At 47.9% G+C, this 25697-nt stretch overlaps 1 protein-coding gene across 1 annotated transcript in view; it reads right to left on the bottom strand.

Moving 5' to 3' along the window:
* The window catches only part of spef2 (sperm flagellar 2), a 375455-nt gene that overhangs the window by 225523 nt on the left and 124235 nt on the right, over window positions 1-25697 (bottom strand). Inside the window, exons 13-15 of the mRNA XM_041185381.1 lie at window positions 24632-24820; window positions 14129-14316; window positions 5523-5691 (exon numbers count right to left, since the gene is read on the bottom strand). Of these exons, the coding sequence (XP_041041315.1) occupies window positions 5523-5691; window positions 14129-14316; window positions 24632-24820 (546 nt within the window). The remainder of the gene's footprint in view (window positions 1-5522; window positions 5692-14128; window positions 14317-24631; window positions 24821-25697) is intronic.

The raw sequence follows: 25697 nt of genomic DNA, 5'->3' as shown, positions 1-25697 counted from the left end.
AAACACACACAGTGACATCCACAAATACATACCCACAGTAACATCCACAAATACACAGACACACACAAACACACACACCTACAGTAATATACATACACACACACGCGCACACAGTAACATCCACAAATACACAGACACAGACGCACGCACACACACTCACAGTAACATCCACATACACACACCCACACCAACAGTAGCATCCACAAATACACAAACACCCACGCCCATAGTAACATCCACAAATACACAAACACCCACACTCACAGTAACAACCACACACACTCTCCCCCACAGTAACATCCACACACACACACAGCCACACCCAAAGTAACATCCACAAATACACAAACACACACCCACAGTAACATCCACAAATACACAGACACACACATCCACAGTAACATACACACACACACACCCACCCACCCACAGTAACATCCATAAATACGTAGACACACACCCACACCAACATTCACAAATACACAGACACATACCCACAGTAACCCCCACAAATACACAGACACATACCCACTCCCACAGTAACAACCACACACACATGCACACACATCCACAGTAACATCCACAAATAAAGACACACACCCACAGTAACATACACACACACACCTCCACAGTAACACCCACAAATACACAGACACACACCCGCAGTAACAACCACACACACATGCACACACATCCACAGTAACATCCACAAATAAAGACACACACCCACTCCCACAATAACATCCACAAATACACACACAGACACAGTAACATCCACAAATACACAGACACAGACACACACCCACAGTAACATGCAAATACACACACCCACAGTAACATCCACATACATACACACACTCACACACCCACAGTAACATCCACAAATACACAGACACAGATGCAGACACAAACACTCAGTGTAACATCCACATACACACACACACACACACACACACACACACACACACACACAGTGACATCCACAAATACACACACACAGATACACACACACATCCACAGTAACATCCACATACACACACACAGAGTGATATCCACAAATACACACCCACAGTAACATTCACAAATACACAGGCACAGACACACACACCCACATAAACATCCACATACACACACACACACACCCCCACAGTAACATCCACACATACACACACACACACCCACACCCACAGTAACATCCACAAATACTACAGACACACACCCACAGTAATATCCACACACACACACACACACACACACATAAATATCCACATACACACACACATGCACACAGTAGCCTCCACAAATACACAGATACAGAAGCACAGACACACACTCACAATAACATCCGCATGCACACACCCACACCCACAGTTCTATCCACAAATACACAGACACACACACACACCCACAGTAACATCCACAAATACACACACACACCTAGAGTCACATCCACAAATACATAGACACATAGACACACACACACACACACACCCACAGTAGCATTAGCAAATAAACACACACATACAAACAAACACACGCACAGTAACATCCACACAAACACACATACACACAGTGACATCCACAAACGCACACATACACACACACAAGCACACACACACAGTGACATCCACAAATACACATACAGACACACAAAAACACACAAACACAGTAGCATCCACAAATACACACCCACAGTAACATTCACAAACATGCACACACACACACAGTGACATTCACACACGCTCACAAGCACACAGTAACATCCACAAAAACACACACACAGACACAGTAAAAACTACACACACAGACACACACACACACAGTAACATCCACATACGCACACACACACACACACACACACACACACACACACACACACACACACACACGGACTTACATACACACATACAGTAACACAGTAACATCCACACACACACCACAAACTCACACACAGGTAGTAACATCCATATACACAAGCACACAGTAAAATCCACACACACACACATAGGAACACGGAAACTAGGAGCAGGAGAAGGCCATTCGGCCCTTTGAACCTGCTCCACCATTCATTCTGATCATGGCTGATCATCCAACTCAACAGCCTGCTCCCGCTTTCTCCCCATATCCTTTGATCCCTTTCGCCCCAGGAGCTATATCCAACACCTTCTTGAAAACATGCAATGTTTTGGTCTCAACTACTTTCTGTGGTAGCGAATTCCACTGGCTCACCACTCTCTGGGTGAAGAAATTTCTCCTCATCTCAGTCCTAAATGGTCTACCCCATATCCTCAGACTGTGATTCCTGGTTCTAGACTCCCCCACTATCGGGAACATCCTTCCTGCATCTACCCTGTCTAGTCCTGTTAGAATTTTATAGGTTTCTATGAGATCCCCCCTCATTCTTCTGAACTCCAGCGAATATAATCCTAATCCACTCAATCTCTCCTCATATGTCAGTCCTGCCATCCCAGGAATCAGTCTGTAAACCTTCGCTGCTCTCCCTCTATAGCAAGTACATCCTTCCTTAGATAAGGAGACCAAAACTGCACACAATATTCCAGGTGTGGTCTCACCAAGACCCTGTATAATTGCAGCAAGACATCCCTGTTCCTTTACTCGAACCCTCTGGCTATGAAGGCCAACATACCATTTGCCTTCTTTACCGCCTGCTGCACCTGCATGCTTACCTTCAGCGACTGGTGTACAAGGACACTCAGGTCTCGTTGCACATTCTCCTCTCTCAATTTATTGCCATTCAGATAATAATCTGCCTTCCTGTTTTTGCTACCAAAGTGGATAATCTCACATTTATCCATATTACACTGCATCTGCCATGCTTTTGCCCACTCACTCAGCTTGTCCAAATCACACTGAAGCATCTCTGCATCCCCCTCACAGCTCACCCTCCCACCCAGCTTTGTGTCATCTGCAAATTCGGAGATATTACATTTAATTCCCTCATCTAAATCATTAATATATATTGTGAATAGCTGGGGTCCCAGCACCGATCCCTGCGGTACCCCACTAGTCACTGCCTGCCATTCGGGAAAAGACCCGTTTATTCCTACTGTTTGTTTCCTGTCTGCCAACCAGTTTTCTATCCATCTCAATACACTACCCCCAATCCCATGCGCTTTAATTTTATACACCAATCTCTTATGTGGGAATTTATCAAGAGCCTTCTGAAAGTCCAAATAAACCACATCCACTGGCTCCCCCTCAACTCTACTAGTTACATCCTCGAAAAATTCCAGTAGATTTGTCAAGCATGACTTCCCTTTCATAAATCCATGCTGACTCTGTCCAATTCTGCCACTGTTTTCCAGGTGCTCAGCTATTAAATCTTTTACAATGGACTCTAGAATTTTCCCCACTACCAACGTCAGGCCGACTGGTCTATAATTCTGTTTTCTCTCTACCTCCCTTTTTAAATAGTGGGGTTACATTAGCTACTCTCCAATCTGTAGGAACTGTGCCAGAGTCTATAGAATCTCAGAAGATGACCACCAATGCATCCGCTATTTCTAGGGCCACTTTCTTAAGTACTCCGGGATGTAGATTATCAGGACCTGGTGATCTATCAGCCTTTAATCCCATCAATTTCCCCAACACCATTTCCCTACTAATACTGATTTCTTTCAGTTCCTCCCTCTCACTAAACCCTGTGTTCCCCAACATTTCTGGTATGTTATTTGTGTCCTCCTTTGTGAAGACAGAACCATAGTATGTATTTAGTTGGTCAGCCATTTCTTTGTTCCTCATTATAAATACCCCTGTTTCTGACTGTAAGGGATCTACATTTGTCTTCACCAATCTTTTTCTCTTCACATACCTATAGAAACTTTTACAGTCAGTTTTTATGTTCCCTGCAAGCTTACTCTCATACTCTATTTTCTCCTTCTTAATCAATCCCCTGGTCCTCCTTTGCTGAATTCTAAACTGTTCCCAATCCTCAGGTCTGTTGTTTTTTCTGGCCAATTTGTATGCCTCTTCCTTGGATCTAATACTATCTCTAATTTCCCTTGTAAGCCATGGTTTGGCCATCTTTCCTGTATTACTTTTGCGCCAGACAGGAATAAACAATTGTTGCAGTTCACCCATGCACTCTTTGAATGTTTGCCATTGCCTATCCACCATCATCCCTTTAAGTAACGTTTCCCAATCCATCATAGCCAACTCGTGCCTCATACCATCGCAGTTTCCTTTATTAAGATTCAGGGCCCAAGTCTCAGAATCAGCTACATCACTCTCCATCTTGATGAAGAATTCTATCATATTATGGTCGCTCATCCCCAAGGGGCCTCGCACAACTAGATTGCCAATTATCCCTTTCTCATTACACAACACCCAGTCTAGGGTGGCCTGTTCTCTAGTTGGTTCCTCAACGTATTGGTCCAGAAAAACATCCTGTATACACTCCAGGAATTCCTCCTCTACAGTATTGTTACTAATTTGATTTGCCCAATCTATATGCAGATTAAAGTCACCCATAATTACAGATGTTCCTTTATTACATGCATCTCTAATTTCCTGTTTAATGCCATTCCCAACATCACCACTACAGTCTGGGGGTCTATATACAACCCCCACTATCGTTTTTTGCCCCTTAGTGTTTCTCAGATCTACCCATACAGATTCCACATCGTTGGAGCTAATATCTTTCCTCACTATTGCGTTAATTTCCTCTTTAATCAGCAATGCAAATCCACCGCCTTTTCCTTTTTGTCAGTCCTTTCTCAATACTGAATACCCCTGGATGTTCAGTTCCCATCCCTGGTCACCCTGCAGCTATGTCTCCATAATCCCGACTATATCATATCTGTTTACATCTATTTACACGCACACAGTAACATCCACACACACTCATACAGGCACACACACAGAGTTACACCAACACACAGCAACATTCACACATGCACAGTAACATGCACACACACCCTCAGAGACACACAGTACCATACACAAACACACACACGCACACAGAGTAAAATCCATACACATACACAATAACACATACACTCACACAGTAAGATCCTCACACAAACACACACACACACACACACACACAAACACAAACACGATGTCATCTATAAACACAATAACATCCACACACACACACTAACATCCACACACACAAGCACACACACACATACAGTAACGTCCACAAGCACATACACACACACACACACGCAGACACACACACACACACAGACAATAACGTCCACAAACCCATACACGGTAACATACACACACTCACATCCAAACACACACAAGCAAACACAGCAACACACACACACACACACACACACAGTAACATCCACATGCACACAATAACATCCACATATACATATACACACACACACACCCACATACAGAGTAATAACCTAATATTCACACACACACAAACATTAATATCCATACACACATGGTAACATCCACACACACACACACACACACACACACACGCACACACGGTGATGGGGAAACACTGTCTTTTGGGGAGTCACAGTGAGAAGTTGTACCTTATAATCTTCATAATCCTGGGCGTTAAGCATTCCCTGCTTAGACAGCTCCAAATTGTCCTTGGAACTTTCCTCTGAAGGTTGTGGCTCATTGACTTGCTGCTCATATAAGGGCAGCTCAAAGAAGAACATCTCCTTCCATTCTCTCATCATCTTCTCTGGAATCAAGCTGAGAGGCAGAATACATTCACAGCATTATCAGACCAAAAAGGATTTTCACAGTCTGGCTATATAATCAGGGCCTGGAGAGTGCGCTAGTGCAGAATCCTAACCCTAATACAGCCCTCTGACCCTAACCCTAATACAGCCCTCTGACCCTAACCCTAATACAGCCCTCTGACCCTAACCCTAATACAGCCCTCTGACCCTAACCCTAATACAGCCCTCTGACCCTAACCCTAATACAGCCCTCTGACCCTAACCCCAATACAGCCCTCTGACCCTAACCCTAATACAGCCCTCTGACCCTAAGCTTAATACAGCCCTCTGACCCTAACCCCAATACAGCCCTCTGACCCTAACCCTAACCCTAACCTTAACCCTAATACAGCCCTCTGACCCTAAGCTTAATACAGCCCTCTGACCCTAACCCCAATACAGCCCTCTGACCCTAACCCTAACCCTAACCTTAACCCCAATACAGCCCTCTGACCCTAACCCTAACCCTAACCTTAACCCCAATACAGCCCTCTGACCCTAACCCTAATACAGCCCTCTGACCCTAACCCTAATACAGCCCTCTGACCCTAACCCCAATACAGCCCTCTGACCCTAACCCTAACCCTAACCTTAACCCTAATACAGCCCACTGACCCTAACCCTAATACAGCCCTCTGACACTAACCCTAATACAGCCCTCTGACACTAACCCTAATACAGCCCTCTGACCCTAACCCCAATACAGCCCTCTGACCCTAACCCTAACCCTAACCTTAACCCTAATACAGCCCACTGACCCTAACCCTAATACAGCCCTCTGACACTAACCCTAATACAGCCCTCTGACACTAACCCTAATACAGCCCTCTGACACTAACCCTAATACAGCCCTCTGACCCTAACCCCAATACAGCCCTCTGACCCTAACCCTAACCCTAACCTTAACCCTAATACAGCCCACTGACCATAAACCTAATAAAGCCCTCTGACACCAACCCTAATACTGCCCTCTGACCCTAACCCCAATACAGCCCTCTGACCCTAACCCTAACCCTAACCTTAACCCTAATACAGCCCACTGACCCTAACCCTAATACAGCCCTCTGACACTAACCCTAATACAGCCCTCTGACACTAACCCTAATACAGCCCTCTGACACTAACCCTAATACAGCCCTCTGACCCTAACCACAATACAGCCCTCTGACCCTAACCCTAACCCTAACCTTAACCCTAATACAGCCCACTGACCATAAACCTAATAAAGCCCTCTGACACCAACCCTAATACTGCCCTCTGACCCTAACCCCAATACAGCCCTCTGACCCTAACCCTAACCCTAACCTTAACCCTAATACAGCCCTCTGACCCTAACCCTAATACAGCCCTCTGACACTAACCCTAATACAGCCCTCTGACACTAACCCTAATACAGCCCTCTGACCCTAACCACAATACAGCCCTCTGACCCTAACCCTAACCCTAACCTTAACCCTAATACAGCCCTCTGACCCTAACCCCAATACAGCCCTCTGACCCTAACCCTAACCCTAACCTTAACCCTAATACAGCCCACTGACCCTAAACCTAATAAAGCCCTCTGACCCTAACCCCAATACAGCCCTCTGACCCTAACCCCAATACAGCCCTCTGACCCTAACCCTAACCCTAACCTTAACCCTAATACAGCCCACTGACCCTAACCCTAATACAGCCCTCTGACACTAACCCTAATACAGCCCTCTGACACTAACCCTAATACAGCCCTCTGACACTAACCCTAATACAGCCCTCTGACCCTAACCACAATACAGCCCTCTGACCCTAACCCTAACCCTAACCTTAACCCTAATACAGCCCACTGACCATAAACCTAATAAAGCCCTCTGACACCAACCCTAATACTGCCCTCTGACCCTAACCCCAATACAGCCCTCTGACCCTAACCCTAACCCTAACCTTAACCCTAATACAGCCCTCTGACCCTAACCCTAATACAGCCCTCTGACACTAACCCTAATACAGCCCTCTGACACTAACCCTAATACAGCCCTCTGACCCTAACCCCAATACAGCCCTCTGACCCTAACCCTAACCCTAACCTTAACCCTAATACAGCCCACTGACCATAAACCTAATAAAGCCCTCTGACACCAACCCTAATACTGCCCTCTGAACTGAACCCTAACCCTAATACAGTCCTCTGACCCTAACCCTAACCTTAGTACAGCCCTCTGACCCTAACCCTAATACAGCCCTCTGACCCTAACCCTAACCTTAGTACAGCCCTCTGACCCTAACCCTAATACAGCCCTCTGACCCTAACCCCAATACAGCACTCTGACCCTAACCCTAATACAGCCCTCTGACCCTAACCCTAACCTTAGTACAGCCCTCTGACCCTAACCCTAATACAGCCCTCTGACACTAACCCTAATACAGCCCTCTGACCCTAACCCCAATACAGCCCTCTGACCCTAACCCTAACCCTAACCTTAACCCTAATACAGCCCACTGACCATAAACCTAATAAAGCCCTCTGACACCAACCCCAATACTGCCCTCTGAACTGAACCCTAACCCTAATACAGTCCTCTGACCCTAACCCTAACCTTAGTACAGCCCTCTGACCCTAACCCTAATACAGCCCTCTGACCCTAACCCTAACCTTAGTACAGCCCTCTGACCCTAACCCTAATACAGCCCTCTGACCCTAACCCCAATACAGCACTCTGACCCTAACCCTAATACAGCCCTCTGACCCTAACCCTAACCTTAGTACAGCCCTCTGACCCTAACCCTAATACAGCCCTCTGACCCTAACCCCAATACAGCACTCTGACCCTAACCCTAATACAGCCCTCTGACCCTAAGCTTAATACAGCCCTCTGACCCAACCCCAACCTCAATACAGTCCTCTGACCTGAACCCTAAGCTTAATACAGCCCTCTGATCCTAACCTTAAAACAACCCTCTAACCTGAACCCTAACTCTAATACAGCCCTCTGATCCTAACCCTAACATCCATGACAGTATTGGTAAGAGTGACCACTCACAGTTCTTTGGGAGACAAAGTCCTGTTTTGACATTGAGGATACCCTCCATCGTGTTGTGTGCCACTACCACTGTGCTAAATGGGATAGATTCCAACAGGCCGAGCAACTCAAGACTGGGCTCCATGAGGTGCTGTGGGCCATCAGCAGCAGCAGAATTGTACTCGAACACAATCTGTAACCTCAAAGCCCAGCATATCCCCCACTCTACCATTACCATCAAGCCAGGGGATCAACCCTTGTTCAACGAAGAGTGCAGGAGGGCATGGCAGGAGCAGCACCAGACATACCTAAAAATAAGGTGTCAACCTGATGAAGCTATAACACAGGACTACATACGTGCCAAACAGCATAAGCAGCGAATTATAGACAGAGCTAAGCGATCCCACTAACAGCAATCAGATCTAAGCTCTGCAATCCTGCTACATCCTGTTTTGAATGGTGGTGGACAATTAAACAACTCACAGGAGAAGGAGGCTCCACAAAGGTCCCCATCCTCCAGCACACCAGTGCAAAAAATAAGGCTGAAGCATTTGCAATAATCTTCAGCCAGAAGTGCTGACTGGATGATCTATTTTGGCCTGTTCCTGAGATCTCAAGCATCACAGATTCCAGTCTTCAGTCAATTCGATTCACTCCACATGATATTGCTATGACCGACCCGCAGGTGAGGATCCCCAAAGCTGGTGATCCAGGCAAGACCCCTCAATTTGTCAGTGTCTGGCTGGGGCACCCCCAAACTTTTATGCCCCAGTTGGGGAGGGATGAACTGGCTCCCTGTCTTTATTCAGCACCCCCAACTGTTGGTCACAACAAGATTTAATCTAAAAAGGATCCCTTTCACAGGTACCTCTCTCCCAGAACCGATTGTTCTGCCTTTGAAGGAGCTAATTTGATCAGACTTTCTTGAGTTAAAGGTAAGAGTAAGCTTATTAACTACTAAAGGTAGGAAAGGATAAAATACATGCAAAGGTCATCCAGGTTAAAAGTAAGAATTTAGCTTGAAGTAAGAGAAAAAATATACATATATTATAAAAGGCTAATAGAAGCTAGAGAGTTGGGAGAAGGGGGGCATTTTCAGGATGGCAACCTGTAACTAGTGGAGTGCCACAGGGATCAGTGTTGGGGCCACAGTTATTTACAATATATGTTAATGACTTAGATGAGGGAAGTGAATGTACTATCACCAAGTTTGTAGAAGACACAAAAATAGGTGGGAAGGCAAGTGGTGAGGATGTCATAAGGAGTTTACAGAGGGATGTAGACAGGTTAAGGGAGTAGGCAAAAAAGTGGCAGATGGAATATAATGTGGGAAAGTGTAAGGTTATGCGCTTTGGCAGGAAGATTAGAGGAGCTGAATATTATTTAAATGGAGAAAGACTGCAGAAAGTTGCAGCACAGAGGGACACAGTTAAGCTTGGGGCAGCTGCCACAAAGGTGCAATGGGGAAGGGTCGCTGCCTAAGACCATTCTGCCACAGTGCACTGGGGGGCTGGGAACTGTAAAGAGCCCCTTAGGCTGTACAGATTAAAATGAATGTCTGCCAATGATTGAAATATTCATTGTTTGTTCTGATACACCTTGTGATTCATGTTGTAAAAGTTGAACCTGTTTGTATTTTTGTAATGGTGATTTGAAATGGTTCGAAATGTTTTTAAAGATTTATGAATAAAGTATATTTTTGCAAAAAAAAAGTTGCAGCACAGAGGAATTTGGGGGTCCTTGTGCAAGAATCCCAAAAAGCTAATATACAAGTGCAACAGGTAATAGGGAAGGTAAAGGGAATGTTGGCCTTTATTTCAAAGGGAATGGAGTATAAAAATAGGGAAGTCTTGCTAAAACTACACAAGGCACCAGTTAGACCACACCTAGAATACTGTGAATAATTTTGGTCCCCTTATCTAAGGAAAGATGTACTGGCATTGGAGGCAGTCCAGAGAAGGTTCACTTGGTTGATCACAGGGGTGGAGGGATTTTCTTATGAGGAGAGGTTGAGTAGGTTGGGCCTGTACTCATTGGAGTTTAGAAGAATGAGAGGCGACCTTATTGAAACATATAAGATTCTTAGGGTACTTGACAGGGTAGATGCTGAGAGGTTGTTTCCCCTTGTGGGAGAGTCTCGGACCAGAGGGCATAACCTCAGAGTGAGGGATCACCCATTTAAAACAGAGATGAGGAGGAATTTCTTCTCTCAGAGGGTAGTGAATCTGTGGAATTCTTTACCACAGAGGGCTGTAGAGGCTGGGTCATTAAGTATATTCAAGGCTGAGATAGACAGATTTTTAATCAGTAGAGGAATCAAGGGTAATGGAGAAATGCAGGAAAGTGGAGTTGAGGATTATCAGATCAGCCATGATCTCATTGAATGGTGGAGCAGACTCGATGGGCCGAATGGACTACTTCTGCTCCTACGTCTTATGGTCTTATAAGTATATGGAACACTCCTTGACTTGTAGAGAGCAGATGATTGAGTGTTGTGGCCGCTACAATTCGAGATTCGAGTCGAATTGACTTCGGTAGGTGAATGGTTGGTTTCGAGGTTCCAGTGGTGTTGGCTTTGGTAGAGTGAGATGGACCGGGATGCCTGCAAAATGGCAATTTGCAGGGGTCCTGTATGTTGCTGTTACATCTGAGTCAAATTTCCAGCACTTGTTCTCTAAGACCACGCACCAACAGACAGACACTGGGGCAGCTTTCCAACTCACTTTTAACCCCTCCTATATTCCAAGTGGGGAGTGAATTCACAAATCTGTCTGGGCATTGCACACAGGATTTCTTGATGAGATGACACTCATCTCCCATGATGTCCATTGTCCCTACCGGAGACAGCAAATAGTTTCTGGATGTCTTTAGAAGTACCTTGTCTGGCAATAGGGTGGGATTCCATTACCTCTTTGGGAGTCACCTTGCAGCATTCCAGCCAGTGGCTACAGTGCGTTTTTTTAAAAACTCAGGAACAACAATATATTTCCAAGTCAGGATGGTGAGTGACTTGGAGGGGAACTTCCAGGTGGTGGTGTTCCCATCAATGTGCTGCCCTTGTCCTCCTAGATGGTAGTGGTCATGGGTTTGGAAGGTGTTGTCTAAGGACCCTTGGTGAGTTCCTGCAGTGCATCTTGTAGATGGTACATGCAGCTGCTACTGTGCATCGGTGGTGGAGGGAGTGAATGTTTGTGGATATGGTGCCAATCAAGCGGCTGCTTTGTCCTGGACGGTGTCAAGCTTCTTGTGTGTTTTGAGATCTGCACTCATCCAGGCAAGTGGGGAGTATTCCAACACACTTCTGACTTGTACCTTGTAGATGGTGGACAGGCTTTGGGGAGTTGAGAGGTGAGTTACCCGGAGCATTTGTACATGGACTGCTTCAGTATCTAAGGAGTCCCGAATTCCAATATTTCCGGATGCAATTCAGTGTTTTTCCTGCACTATCATGGCAATAACAAGTAACAGCTGAAGTCACTGGATACTGCAAAGGCCAAGGGCCCTGCAATATTTCGGCAATAGGACTGAAGACTTGTGCTCCAGAACTTGCCGTGCCCCTAGCCAAGCTGTTCCAGTACAGCTGCAACATTGCCATCTACCCGGCTATGTGGAAAATTGCCCAGCTATGTCCTGTACACAAAAAGCAGGACAAATCCAACATGGCCAATTACCATCCTATCAGTCTACTCTTGATCATCAGTAAAGTAATGGAAGGGATCATCAACAGTGCTATCAAGTGGCACTTGCTTGGCAATAACCTGCTCACTGATGCCCAGTTTGGGTTCTGCCAGGGCTACTCAGCTCCTGACCTCGTTACAGCCTTGGTTCAAACATGGACAAAAGAGCTGAACTCCCGAGGTGAGGTGAGAGTGACTGCCCTTGACATCAAGGCAGCATTTGACCGAGTGTGGCATCAAGGAACCCTAGCAAAACTGGAGTCAATGGGAATCAGGGGGAAAACTCTCTGCTGGTTGGAGTCATACCTAGCACAAAGGAAGATGTTGGAGGTCAGTCATCTCAGCTCCAGGACATCACTGCAGGAGTTCCTCAGGGTAGTGTCCTCATCCCAACCACCTTCAGCTGCTTCATCAATGACCTTCCTTCCAGCATAAGGTCAGAAGTGGGGATGTTCACCAATGATTGCACAATGTTCAGCACCATTCGCGACTCCTCAGATACTGAAGCAGTCCATGTCCAAATGCAATGAGTAACTCACCTCTTGACTTCCCAAAGCCTGTCCACTATCTACAAGGTACAAGTCAGGAGTGTGATGGAATACTCTCCAATTGCCTGGATGAGTGCAGCTCCCACAACACTCAAGAAGCTTGAAACCGTCCAGGACAAAGCAGTCCACTTGATTGGCACCACATCCACAAACATTCACTCCCTCCACCACTGACACACAGTAACAGCAGTGTGTACCATCTACAAAATGCACTGCAGGAATTCACCAAGGCTCCTTAGACAGCACCTTCCAAACCCACGACCACCACCATCTAGAAGGACAAGGGCAGCAGATAGATGGGAACACCACCACCTGGAAGTTCCCCTCCAAGTTGCTCACCATCCTGACTTGGAAATATATTGGGTCAAAATCACTGGGTCAAAATCCTGAAACTCCCTCTCTAACAGCAATGTGGATGTATCTACACTACATGGACTGCAGCGGTTCGAGAAGGCAGCTCACCACCGCCACCTTCTTAAGGGCAACTAGGGATGGGTAATAAATGCTGGCCGAGCCAGCAACTCCCATATCCTGTAAACGAATAAAAAAAATACAGCCTAGTGTCCCTAACCGGGACCTCTGACCCTAACCCTAATATACCCCTTTGACCTTGTATCTAACCCTAATGCAGCCCTCTGATCCCTGCCCTAATTCTAATACGATCCTGTGGTCCTAACGCTAACTCTCTGGCCTTGACCCCAACCCTAATACAACCCCTAACCTGAATACAGCTTCTGACAATAGAAACCTGCACAGGCCCCTCCTCTATTCCTTTCAGAATGTGAAGGCTTGAATTGTAAAGGTGGCTGATCGTTTGCTTTTTTGGGGCTGTATATCTGACAGGAAATCCCTGTCCGCCCCAGTGAGGCTGAGAATCTGCTGTGAGGGGGTGACCTCCAATGCCACACCCCATCACCCAGTCCACATGGCTGGGATTAGTGTGGCCAGAATAGGAACTTGGTTGGGACTCCCTTGAAGAGGCACTCAGGGAGTGTGTTTTAGTCATTAATATTAATACAGACCCCTTTTGGATGGAGGTACATGGCAGGGTTTGGGGGAGGGGGTCACAACACCATCTCCCTTCCCCACCCCCAGCCTCCCCCAGTAGGACTGTTTATTGCAGTGAGCATTAGGATTCTCTCTTCAGTACAATGTGGGTTCTCCAGGAGCTCTGGGGTTCTACTTACTTCAGTGTGAGTTCGCGGTATTCTGCAATCTTGGTCACTAAATCGACGATGTGTTCCACAACCTCCCAGCACAGGTTATAATGTTTGCGGAATCGCTCCCTTGCACGCTGAGCCAATACCTTCTTATGCATTTGCTGTTCTAGCTGGGTCTGTTCGATATGTTCCAGTTTCTCTGCTCTTGCCAAGACCTACCAGGCAAGAAGGAAAGAAAATCATACCTCAGATTTTACTCTCTTAAATAGAAAAAGAGTGACTGAAGCTCATGTTGGTCCCTCTAGAGGGTGAGTCGGGGGAATTAATTGTGGAAATCAAGGAAATGGCGGAGGCGTTGAATGGGTATTTTGTGTCTGTCTTCACTGTAGAGGACTTAGAAAACCTCCCAAAGATACTAGAAAATCAAGAGGTGAGCAGGAAGGGGGAACTTATAACAATCACCGTAACCCGGGAAAAGGTGCTGGGAAAACTATTAGACCTAAAGGCTGACAGGTCCCAGGTCCGGATGGCTTGTACCTGAGGCTGGGAAAAGAGGTAGCTGCAGAGACAGGAGAGACATTGATTATAATCTCACAAAATTCCTTAGATTCTGGAAAGGTTCCGAGCGGATTGTAAAATAGCTGATGTAACACCTTTATTCAAAAAAGGAGGGAGACAGAAAGCAGCAAACTATAAGCCAGTCTAACATCTGTCATAGAGAAAGTTATTTTTTTTTTTATTCATTTACAGGATGTGGGCTTCGCTGGCTAGGCCAGCATTTATTGCCCATCCCTAGTTGCCCTTGAGAAGGTGGTGGTGAGCTGTCTTCTTGAACTGCTGCAGTCCATGTGGTGTAGGTACACCCACAGTGCTGTTAGGGAGGGAGTTCCAGGATTTTGACCCGGCGACAGTGAAGGAACGGTGATATATTTCCAAGTCAGGATTGTGAGTGACCTGGAGGGGAACTTCCAGGTGGTGGTGTTCCCATCTATCTGCTGCCCTTATCCTTCTAGATGGTAGCATTCGTGGGTTTGGAAGGTGCTGTCTAAGGAACCTTGGGGGTGAATTCTTGCAGTGCATCTTGTAGATGGTACACACTGCTGCTGCTGTGCGTCGGTGGTGGAGGGAGTGAATGTTTGTGGATGTGGTGCCAATCAAGTGGCTGCTTTGTCCTGGATGGTGTCAAGCTTCTTGAGTGTAGTGGGAGCTGCACTCATCCAGGCAAGTGGGGAGTATTCCATCACACTCCTCAGTTGTGCTTTGTAGATAGTGGTCAGGCTTTAGGGAGTCAGGAGGTTAGTTAATTGATGCATGATTCCTAGCCTCTGACCTGCTCTTGTAGCCACAGTATTTATATTGTCATGAAGAGACATTAAAGTTTATAATGTTATTGGAAATTATTTTTAAATTGGACTTGTAGTACAGTCTGTGTCTATCGGTGTGTCTATGTGTGTGTGTCTGAGTGTGTGTTAATTGGCTTAAAATCAGATAGTCTGGGTACTTTGATGTATAAAACAAAAACAGAATTACCTGGAAAAACTCAGCAGATCTGGCAGCATCGGCGGAGAAGAAAAGAGTTGACGTTTTGAGTCCTCATGACCCTTCAACAGAACTATACTTTGATGTATAGTTGTTTGAGATGTTAATTACATAAATGTAAGGTTAGAAGGTAAAGAGTAAATAAACCATTCAAAAGAATGGGTAAAATCTTGCACCCAGCTAAGAGACACCAAGCAATGTGTTTATTTTACTGATAAAATTGGTGGAATGACAGGATTATTGTCAGTAGAGGTAAAATTTTAAAAACCTAGTCAGACAATGGAAAATTTACATTGAAAGGGAAAGCCAGGTATAAACAGGGAGGAGTTTGTGTGTGTGTAAGCGAGAGGCATTTAAGATCTAACCAGCCTGTAAGCCTGGGCCTGTGAAAAGGAACCAAATTGAAAGAAACCAAAACTGAAAATGCTGGAAAAACTCAGCAGGTCTATAACAGCGTCTGTGGCCAGAATTCTCCTGCTGATGTGCGGGGCCCACCGACATGTAACATGCTGCACAGTGAGGTGGGGCGAGCGTCCCGATGTCACCGCACACCATCGCCATATTTAGGTGGATGCTCACCCACCATTAATTATTCATGTCCTTAAGGCCCTAGAGGTAGCAATTTTCTGGAAGTTTTCGGGGCCCGTGGGATCTTCAGGACATCGCATGGGCACAGTGGGCAGGCAGGTAGGAGACACTTGTATAAACCTCATCCATGGGCGGGGTAAGGGGGTGAGTGGGGTCGTGAGTGGTATCTGTTAGATATTTAAGTGTGGAGGTTATTGCGCCTTGCCTGTGTGAGCAGGAATACTTCAAAACTCTTCCCAGCTGCTTGGACAGGAGGAACAGCCTTAAGGTCAGGACTCTACAGTAAACAGCATTTCTGGGGCCTGCAGCTTTCAGGAAACCCTCCTTAGCCTGGGGATGAGAGTTGTGCTCTCCATTGGAGGCACCTCCTCTGAGGAGGAAGGGAGGGCCAGAAGGAGGAAGGAGGCCAGGAGTGCACATTCAGCCTCCAGGGGAGCCACTTTTGGGAGAACAGGCGCAGGCACAAGGGGTGCAGGGCCAAGAGGTAGTCCAAGGTGGAAGGGGCTGCAGAAGACCCCACTATCCTGCTGCCAGGGTTTACAGGTGGTGAAGCAGCTACCTCAATAAGTCTGAGGTACAATGCTAAAGGAGGCTCCGACTCTCAAAGGGGACAGTCAACTATATCTGTCAGATGATTGGCCCTGAGATCTCCCCTAACTGTGTGGGTGGACACCCCATGCCAGTGGTTCTGAAGGTCACAGTCTCAACTTCTATGCCTCTGGCTCCTTCCAGGGCTCAGTGGGTGATCTTTGTGGTGTCTCCCAATCAGCTGTCCACACTTGTGTCAAGCAGGTGATTGACGCTCTGTTCAGGCGTGTATTGACTTTCATCCACTACCGCTGGGAACGAGGACAGCCAGACACAGTGAGCCAGAGGCTTCACGGCCATTACTGGCTTCCCCCGTGTCCAGGGTGCTATAGACTGTACACATGTGGCCATCAAGGCGCCAGCAGGTGAGCCCGGTGCCTTCGTCAACAGGAAGGGCTTCAACTCCATGAACGTGCAGATAGTGTGTGACCACAGGATGCTGATTCTACAAGTCTGTGCAAGGTACCCAGGCAGCTACCACGATGCCTACATCCTCAAACACTCCCAGGTGCTGGGGCTCTTCAGTGCTCCAGCCCGGCTGGATGGTTGGCTGCTGGGTAACAAGGGCTGTCCCTCCAGAAGGTGGCTCATGACACCTCTCCACCATCCAATATCAGAAGCTGAGCAGCGGTACAATAGGAGCCATGACTCCACAAGGGCTGTGGTGGAGAGAACCATCGGTCTTCTCAAGATGTGCTTCCAATGCCTGGACCATTCAGGGGGCGCACTCCAGTACCCCCCAGATCGTGTATCGGTGATAGTGGTTGCATGCTGCACTCTGCACAATCTGGCACTGGAAAGGGGGGACACAGTGGATGAGGAAGATGTAGGCGCAGTTGCTCTGGATGCACACGATGAGTCCAGCAGTGAGTCTGAGGGTAAGCACACACAGGAGAAGGCTGAGGGGATAGATACTGACCCGGGCATACTGCAGGGAGGCAGGGACACCCAGGAGTCTTTGATCCAATGAACCTTCAGCTAGAACAGGTGGACCTCCAACCACGCCAGGCTGCAGGCTCCACACTCAATACCTGAGTGCTAAATCTACCTGGATAGTAACATTAACTAAGGCCCTTGTCAATAAAGCTCAATGTCAAACAACTCACGCATAACATCATGGCTTCCCATCCACTTGCTGAAGTAAGGGATCACCCTGAGGCAGGGCAACATGTCAACATTTATTGAGAGAACAAATGTAACTTCATAAACCAAAAAAAAGTGTTGCACATCCATAAACTACTATGGGCCAACATAATAGCACCAGTGAGAAACCTGTGGTGTGCCTAAGGTGATTTAAATTTATGCTTGCAGGTGCCACGTCTAGGTGCCGTCCCCTCGCTGGCACTGGCATCTGAGCCAGCCTGCTCACTCTGCTGTCCTGTTGGCCCCAATGACCTTGGCAGACATCCTCTGGCCAGTGGAGCCTCGGAGGGAGCGGCCAGTGGCATGGCTGGCATCTCCCCAGTTGCCACAGCCTCATCGGATGCCATAGTCACTGGCAGAGGGGCGGAGGAGCTGCTGCCCTCATCCAGAGCACCCTGAGAGGAGCCCACAGAGATGACAGGCAGCTGCTGTACCCTGAGGTCGCTTCGGACCTCCCTGCTCACCATCGATGGATGGGCACGGAGCTGGGATATTTGGTGCCCAAACCATCTCCCACACTGGCACTGACCAGCTGAGGCCAATGCCCCTGTGAGGGCTTGCTGGTCCGAGCGCAACCTCAGGAGGCCCTGAATGTTCTCCTGAAGGAGCCTCTCCACGAGAGTCGCCACTCTCTCCATGGAGGAAGCATGGTGCTCAGCCATGAGGCTCAATGCATCAGTGATGCTCTGCGGTGACTCCTCAAGCATGGGCACCATGCTATGCATAACCTCATGTATCTCTGCCGCATACCCTACTGCACTTCCAGCATTTCCTGCCTCATGGACGACTCCAGAGGCACATCATCAGCTACCGGCTGAGCATGTGCCTGTTTGCAGCAGTCCTCTGAGTGCCGGGGCCCTGGGCACTCTCTGTCTCTGCGAGTGTGGAGTGCCCTCACCTCCATGCCCCAGGATGCTAGCTGAGGTGCTAGTATCTGCGCTGTTGCCTGCCTGGCAGAGATGGTGTGACGCTGATGAGTGGATTTCCTCTGGGCCCACAGGGGTGAGAGGTGGCCCCTCTGCCTCCTCCTCCTCCCAGCCCTGCTCCAGTGATGCTGAAAGGAAAAACAAGGACATTTGATTAGTTACAGTGCAGACAATGTCAATTTGCGTACCACTCCCCTGGATCATTATGCGCTCATCCTTCCATAATCAATGGTCAACCCATGTTGCTAATTTCAGTCACTGAGCTTTCAGCAATGCTATGGCTTTTGGGACACACATGGTGACCTGAGTACTCGCAAAACGTACCTCCCCGTGGCACCCCAGTCTCACCGCCACCGGTGGACCTGGACGCATGACGCCTCTCCAGATCCATGGCCTGCTGCTCAAAAGGTGTCAGAGTCGCCAACTGGGCCTGGCCTTTGCCAGTCCGCATCCGCTGTATAGAATTGTGCGCAGTCATCTCCTGAAAAGGAGGGAGGAGCATTGATTAGTCCAGCCTGTACCTGAATTCCCACCGCATTCCTGCCAACCCAGCCAGAGTGGGACATTGCAGGACTCCAGTTCTTCGTCACCCCGCAGCTACCACACACTCACACCCCGCCCTTGCCCAAATGCTGCCTCCTTCACATGTGGCACCACAAGGTGTAACTTTGCTAAGAAAGGAGGCACAAGCACGTGGAGCACAAAGACCAGCAGATGGATTGGTGCCCCGCCACCTGGAAGCTGCCCTCCCAGCATGTTAGCACCCTGACTCTGACATGCTGCACAGTTCCAGCACTCTGCCTAGGTGCAGATCCTTGACTTTCAGCCCCATTCTATACTCTGGGTGTCAGTGTCACACATGCTACAGATGCAGAACACATCCTAGCTCAACCCTCTCAGGGTGAACTGGGCATGGGCAATCTCTGCTGGCCCACCCAGCGAGGGATCCACGCTGTGAAGGTTTTAATGCTGTTACTGTACTCAGAGTTGTGGGGGAGGGGGGTGTGGTGCTGGGGGGAAAGGGTGACAGCTGCATTAACTCAGCCAACATGGTACCCACCCTCCCCGAGCACAGGAGCTCGTTGAATATTTTACGTCACTGGAGCCAGGTGCACCGCACCACATCCTGGGAGCTCACACACTCGGCCACCTCCTCCCACACACGTTTGGTCAGCTGGGGAGGCCTCCACCTCCCATCCCTCAGAATCAGGACCACCCGCCGCACTGCCACCTCCTCCAGGGGGACAGCTAGGCACTCAACCGAGAACCGAGGGGCACACTGCACCACTGCCCTACCCTCCGGCCTGGCCTGTTCCCCCCTGCCCTACTCTCCGGCCTGGCCTGTCCCCCTGCCCTACCCTCCGGATTTGCATGATGCACAGTCGCCCTCTGCTGTGCTCTTCTCCCGCCCTTTGTGAGTGGCCTTGCTAAGGCTGCTAGGCCTTCATTTAAACAGGCCGCCGGGTCGCCACTGGACTGTGCACACCCGCCACCACCTGCCCACTCCCACTCTCTTCGGGAGTCGAGAAATACGCTGGGCCGGCCTTAATTGGCTCATCTACATAAAATGGCGGCGAGGACCCGATTCTGGGCGGCAATCGTGTCGGCACCCAGCTGCACCCGCTCCCACTCGGCCTGCCCAACAAGGGGAAAATTCACCCCCGTGGAGAGAAAACCAGAGTTAACCTTTCAAGTCCGTGTGGCTCTTCTTCAGAGGCTCTTCTCCTTTCAAACTGAAAGGAACCTCATTTTGAACTCATAAGGGCAAATGTGCTTTGCCTGGTGTCTGTTTAACGTCTATGGCCTGAATCTTCTGGTCAGCGTGGGGGGGTGGGTCCCACTTGCCAAGGTGTAAGATCATACACGGTGACATCGCGCCTGTGTCCCGATCTGACCCCACCTCATCCCCATCTTCACTTCGACAGACGTGCTGCACACCCACCGAGCTGTCAAAGGCCTAGTAAGGCCATTTAATAACCAATTAAAAGAATGAACAGAGCTGCCTGTCTAACCTCTAGGCTGGGGGGCGGGAGAAGAGTCCAGGTGCCTTCAGATTTATCACAAAGCCTCGTCCACGGGCGGGATGAGATTTCATGAAAGCTTTATAAATCAAATAAAATTTTGAATTAAAATTCATTGACATGTCCTAGCTCATGTGACAGTGTTACATGAGGGGAACATGTCTGAATAATTTTTCTATTCTTTTCTTCAAGTTTTCATGATGAAGATCATTTCCCTCAGGCAGCTCCGTGTCTCAGGGAGATTTCTGCAACAGGGCGCAGGCCCCGACTCTCCTTACTCCCCCCGCCCGCACAGGGAGCGCTCAGAGCTCAGCACTTCCAGCTGCACGTTGGCCCGCCCAGGTAAAACGGTGGCACGTAGCTGCTCGCCGGCAGCGATTGGCTATGTGCCCACCCCTGCCCACCCCCACCCGCTCCCACCCACCCTCACCTGCTCCCGCCCGCCCCCACCCGCCCCCAAACACTCGCACCCACGGCCCTGCCCCCACCCGCTCCCACCCACCCTCACCTGCTCCCGCCCGCCCCCACCGACCCCCCCCCCCCCCAACCCACCCCCACACACTCCCACACACCCCCACCCGCTCCCACCCACCCTCACCTGCTCCCGCCCGCCCCCACCCGCTCCAGCAGCTGAAGATGGTTGGGCCGAGGACACTACCCTGAGGAACTCCTGCAGTGATGTCCTGGAGCTGAGATGACTGACCTCCAACAACCACAACCATCTTCCTTTGTGCTAGGTATGACTCCAACCAATGGAGAGTTTTCCCCCTGATTCCCATTGACTCCAGTTTTGCTAGGGCTCCTTGATGCCACACTCGGTCAAATGCTGCCTTGATGTCAAGGGCAGTCACTCTCACCTCACCTCGGGAGTTCAGCTCTTTTCTCCTCTGTGCTAGAATCCATTATTAAGGAGGAGGTAATACCAGGATACTTAAAAAATCATAATATGATCAGGCAGAGTGAACATGGCTTTGTGAAAGGGAAATCCTATTTAACTAATTTATTAGAGTTTTTTGAGAAAGCAACAAGCAAGGTAGACAAAGGGGAACCTACAACTCTGGTGTACTTGGATTTACAAAGGCATTTTATGAGGTGTCACATCAAAGGTTACTACACAAGATTAGAGCACACGTTGTAGGGGTTAAAATATTAGTGTGGATAAAGGATTGGTTAGCTGACAGGAAGCAGAGAATAAGGATAAAAGAGTCGCAACTAGTGGAGTGCCACAGGGATCAGAGCTGGTGTCTCAACTTTTTACAATTTATATCAATGATTTGAATGAAGGGACCAAATGTATAATTGCCAAATTTGCTGATGACACAAAGATAGGTCAGAAAGTAAGTTGTCAAGAGGAGGTAGAGAGTCTGCAAAGGGATATAGTTGGGTTAAGTGAATGGACAAAAATTTGGCTGATGGAGTATAATGTGGGAAAAAGTGAACATATCCACTTTGACAGGAAGAATAAAAAAGCAGCATTTTATTTAAAAGGAGAGAGAATACAGAACTCTGAGATACAGAGGGATCTGGACGTCCTGATAGATGCATCCCAAAAGGTTAGAATGCAGGTACATACAGCAAGTGATTCGGAAGAGGAATGGAATATAAAAATAGGGAAGTTTTACTGTACAGCATCTTAATGAGACCACATCTGGAATAGTGTGTACAGTTGTGGTCTCCTTATTTAAAAAAGGATATAATTCCCTACGCATAATTCAGAGAAGGTTCACTCAACTCATTCCTGGGATGAAGGGCTTATCTTATGAAGACAGGTTGAACAGTTGGGCCTATACTCTTTGGAGTTTAGAAGGTTGAGAGGTGATCTTATTGAAACATCAAAGATCCTGAGGGGACTTGATAGGGCAGATAGTGGGAGGATGTTTCCATTTGGGGGAGAGGCTAGAACCAGAGGACACAGTGTAAAAATATGTGGTTTCCTTTTTAATATGAAGGTGAGGAGACATTGTTTCACTCAGAAGTTTGTTAGTCTGTGGAATTTCTTCCCCAGAAGGCAGTGGAGGCTGGGTCATTGAATTTATTCAAGGCCAGAGTTAGACAGATGTTTGATAGACAAGGGAGTCAAGGGTTATGCAGGACAGACAGGAAAGTGGAGATGTGACCACAACCAAATCAGCCATGATCATATTGAATGACGGAGCAGGTTCGAAGGGCCAAATGGCCTACTCCTGCTCCTCTGTTTCTATATTCCTACATTACTCGGAGAGAAGACTCCCACAGGTGGCACTCATGGGTATCACAGACAGTGCCTGTCCTGACACGGGGTGCTGAAACATTTCCCACCAATCACAGCGAGGCTAGGCTCAATGATCCTAATAGGCTGCAGGAGGATACAAACTGATGAAATGAGCAGACACACACAGCCGATGCCATTTAATGAGGGGAGGTGTGAAGTGATGCATTTTACACAGGCAGTATAATCTAAATAGGGAGGAGCTTTACTTGGCACTATTGAGAAGTTGGTTAAGAAAGTGCATGGACCCATGGCTTTGTAAACAGGAGCATTAAATACAAAAGCTACAAAGTCATGTTAAACCTTTGCAAATCACTTGTTAGATCCCAGCTGGAATATTGAGTTCAATTCGGAGCACCATCCTTTCGGAAGGATCTCAAGGCCTTGGAGAGGGTGCAGAGGAGATTTACCAGGGTAGTAAGAGTAATAAGGGATTCAGTTATGTTATTCAATTCCATTTTAAAGTTAGCGTTCAATCTCCTTCCACTCTCCTTTCAGGCAGCACTGGAGACTGGGGTTGCTCTTAAGCAAAGAGAAGGCAAAGAGGTGAGTGCTGTAAGGCTACAGACCAGGTGCTGGAAAGTGGGGTTAAAATGAGCGGCTAGTTTCTGTTTTCTCTTTTTTGGCCGACGCAGACACGATGGGCTGAATGGCCTCTTTATGCACCACAACTTTTCTACGGCTCTATGGAGAGCTTATACTTGGAAACCAGGACTGTATTCTCTAGAGTTTCGAAGAATGAGCAGTGATCTCATTGAAACATACAAAATTCTTACAGGGGTCGACAGGGTAAATACAGGAAGGATGTTTCCCCTGGCTGGGGGGGTCTAGAACCAGGGAACACAGTCTCAGAATAAGGGGCAGGCCATTTAAATCTGTGATGAGGAGGAATTTCTTCACTCAGAGGGTGGAATTATCTACCCCAGAGGGCTGTGGAGCTCAGTCATTGAGTATGTTCAAGACTGAGGTAGATAGATTTCTGGAGTCTAATGACATCAAGGGATATAGCGATTGTGGGAAAAATAGTGTAGAGGTAGATGATCAACCATGATCTGTTTGAATGGCACAGCAGGCTGGATGGGCTGAGTGGCTTCCTCCTGCCCCTGTGTTCCTATGTTCCCAATAGGTCCCTTCAAAATGATGAGGAGTTTTGACTAAGCAAGTAGAGAGAAATCATTTCTCTGACAAGCGAGATCTTGATCAGATCTTTAGAATAATTAGCTGAGAAAACCAGAGGGGAAGTGAAAGGGTTGTAGCGGTCTAAAGTGCACAACGTGAAAGAGTGATGAAAGCCGATTGTATAAGAGCTTTCAAATGGTTAAAGAGAACTAATTAAAGGGAAATGGAGAAAAAAACTTGCGGTGAGGATCTAAATTGGGCAGTTATTGCTGTGGTAGGCCTGATGGGCTGAATGGCCTCCTGTGCTCTAAGGATCTATGACTATATGAAAGCTGAGAGTTTCTATTAGTTGACATACCGCCTCCTTGTCCAACACTTCCTGGAACTCTTGCAATCGTTTCTCCTCATACTGTTTCTCCCGAAAGATACGATTCTGCATAATGACTTGTTTCTCGTGTCGAGCATGCATCAGCTGGACTGCAATCCGTCTCTCGTGCAGCGACTGACGCATTAGCCGATTAACCAGCTGTTCCTCTCGATACACCTCCTGGGGCCAAGAACAGGCACACAGGTCTCATTGGCTCATACAGGCTCATCGCTAACTCCCACGGGGTCATCACAATCTCACACAGGCGGTTACACAAACTAAGATATACTCAATCCTCATCACAGGCCCCCACCATAACATATCCCCTTCACGTTCACTCTAAGCCCCTCCCAAAATCCCAGACATAAATGCTCACCGCACAAATACTCAAACAAAACACCCAACTCCCAAAACCCACATTCTCAATAACCCCCCTATTCCTAATAATCGCCCCATTCCAAATAACGAGCAGACAGGGTCATCGCAGTATCAACAGGTCAACACACTATCAACATCCTGGGGGTTACCATTGACCAGAAACTGAACTGGACTAGCTATTTAAATACTGTGGCTACAAGAGCAGGTCAGAGGCTGGGAATCCTGCAGCGAGTAACTCACCTCCTGACTCCCCAAAGCTCGTCCACCAGCTAAAAGGCACAAGTCAGGCCCCACTTGCCTGGATGGGTGCAGCTCCCACAACACTCAAGTAGTTTGACACTGTCGAGGATAAAGCAGCCTGCTTGATTGGCACCCCATCCACAAACATTCACTCCCTCCACCACCGACACACAGTAGCAGCAGTGTGTACCATCTACAAGATGCACTGCAGGAATTCACCAAGGCTCTTTAGACAGCACCTTCCAAACCCACGACCACTACCATCTAGAAGGACAAGGGCAGCAGATAGATGGGAACACCACCGCCTGGAAGTTCCCCTCCATGTCACTCACCATCCTGACTTGGAAATATGTCACCGTTCCTTCACTGTCACTGGGTCAAAATCCTGGAACTCCCTCCCTAACAGCACTGTGGGTGTACCTACACCACATGGACTGCA

Source organism: Carcharodon carcharias, chromosome 4 (assembly GCF_017639515.1).
Source record: "Carcharodon carcharias isolate sCarCar2 chromosome 4, sCarCar2.pri, whole genome shotgun sequence".
Taxonomy (NCBI): Eukaryota; Metazoa; Chordata; class Chondrichthyes; order Lamniformes; family Lamnidae; genus Carcharodon; species Carcharodon carcharias.
Note: the sequence above shows the minus strand (reverse complement) of the source record. Positions and strands in the feature narration are given on the sequence as shown.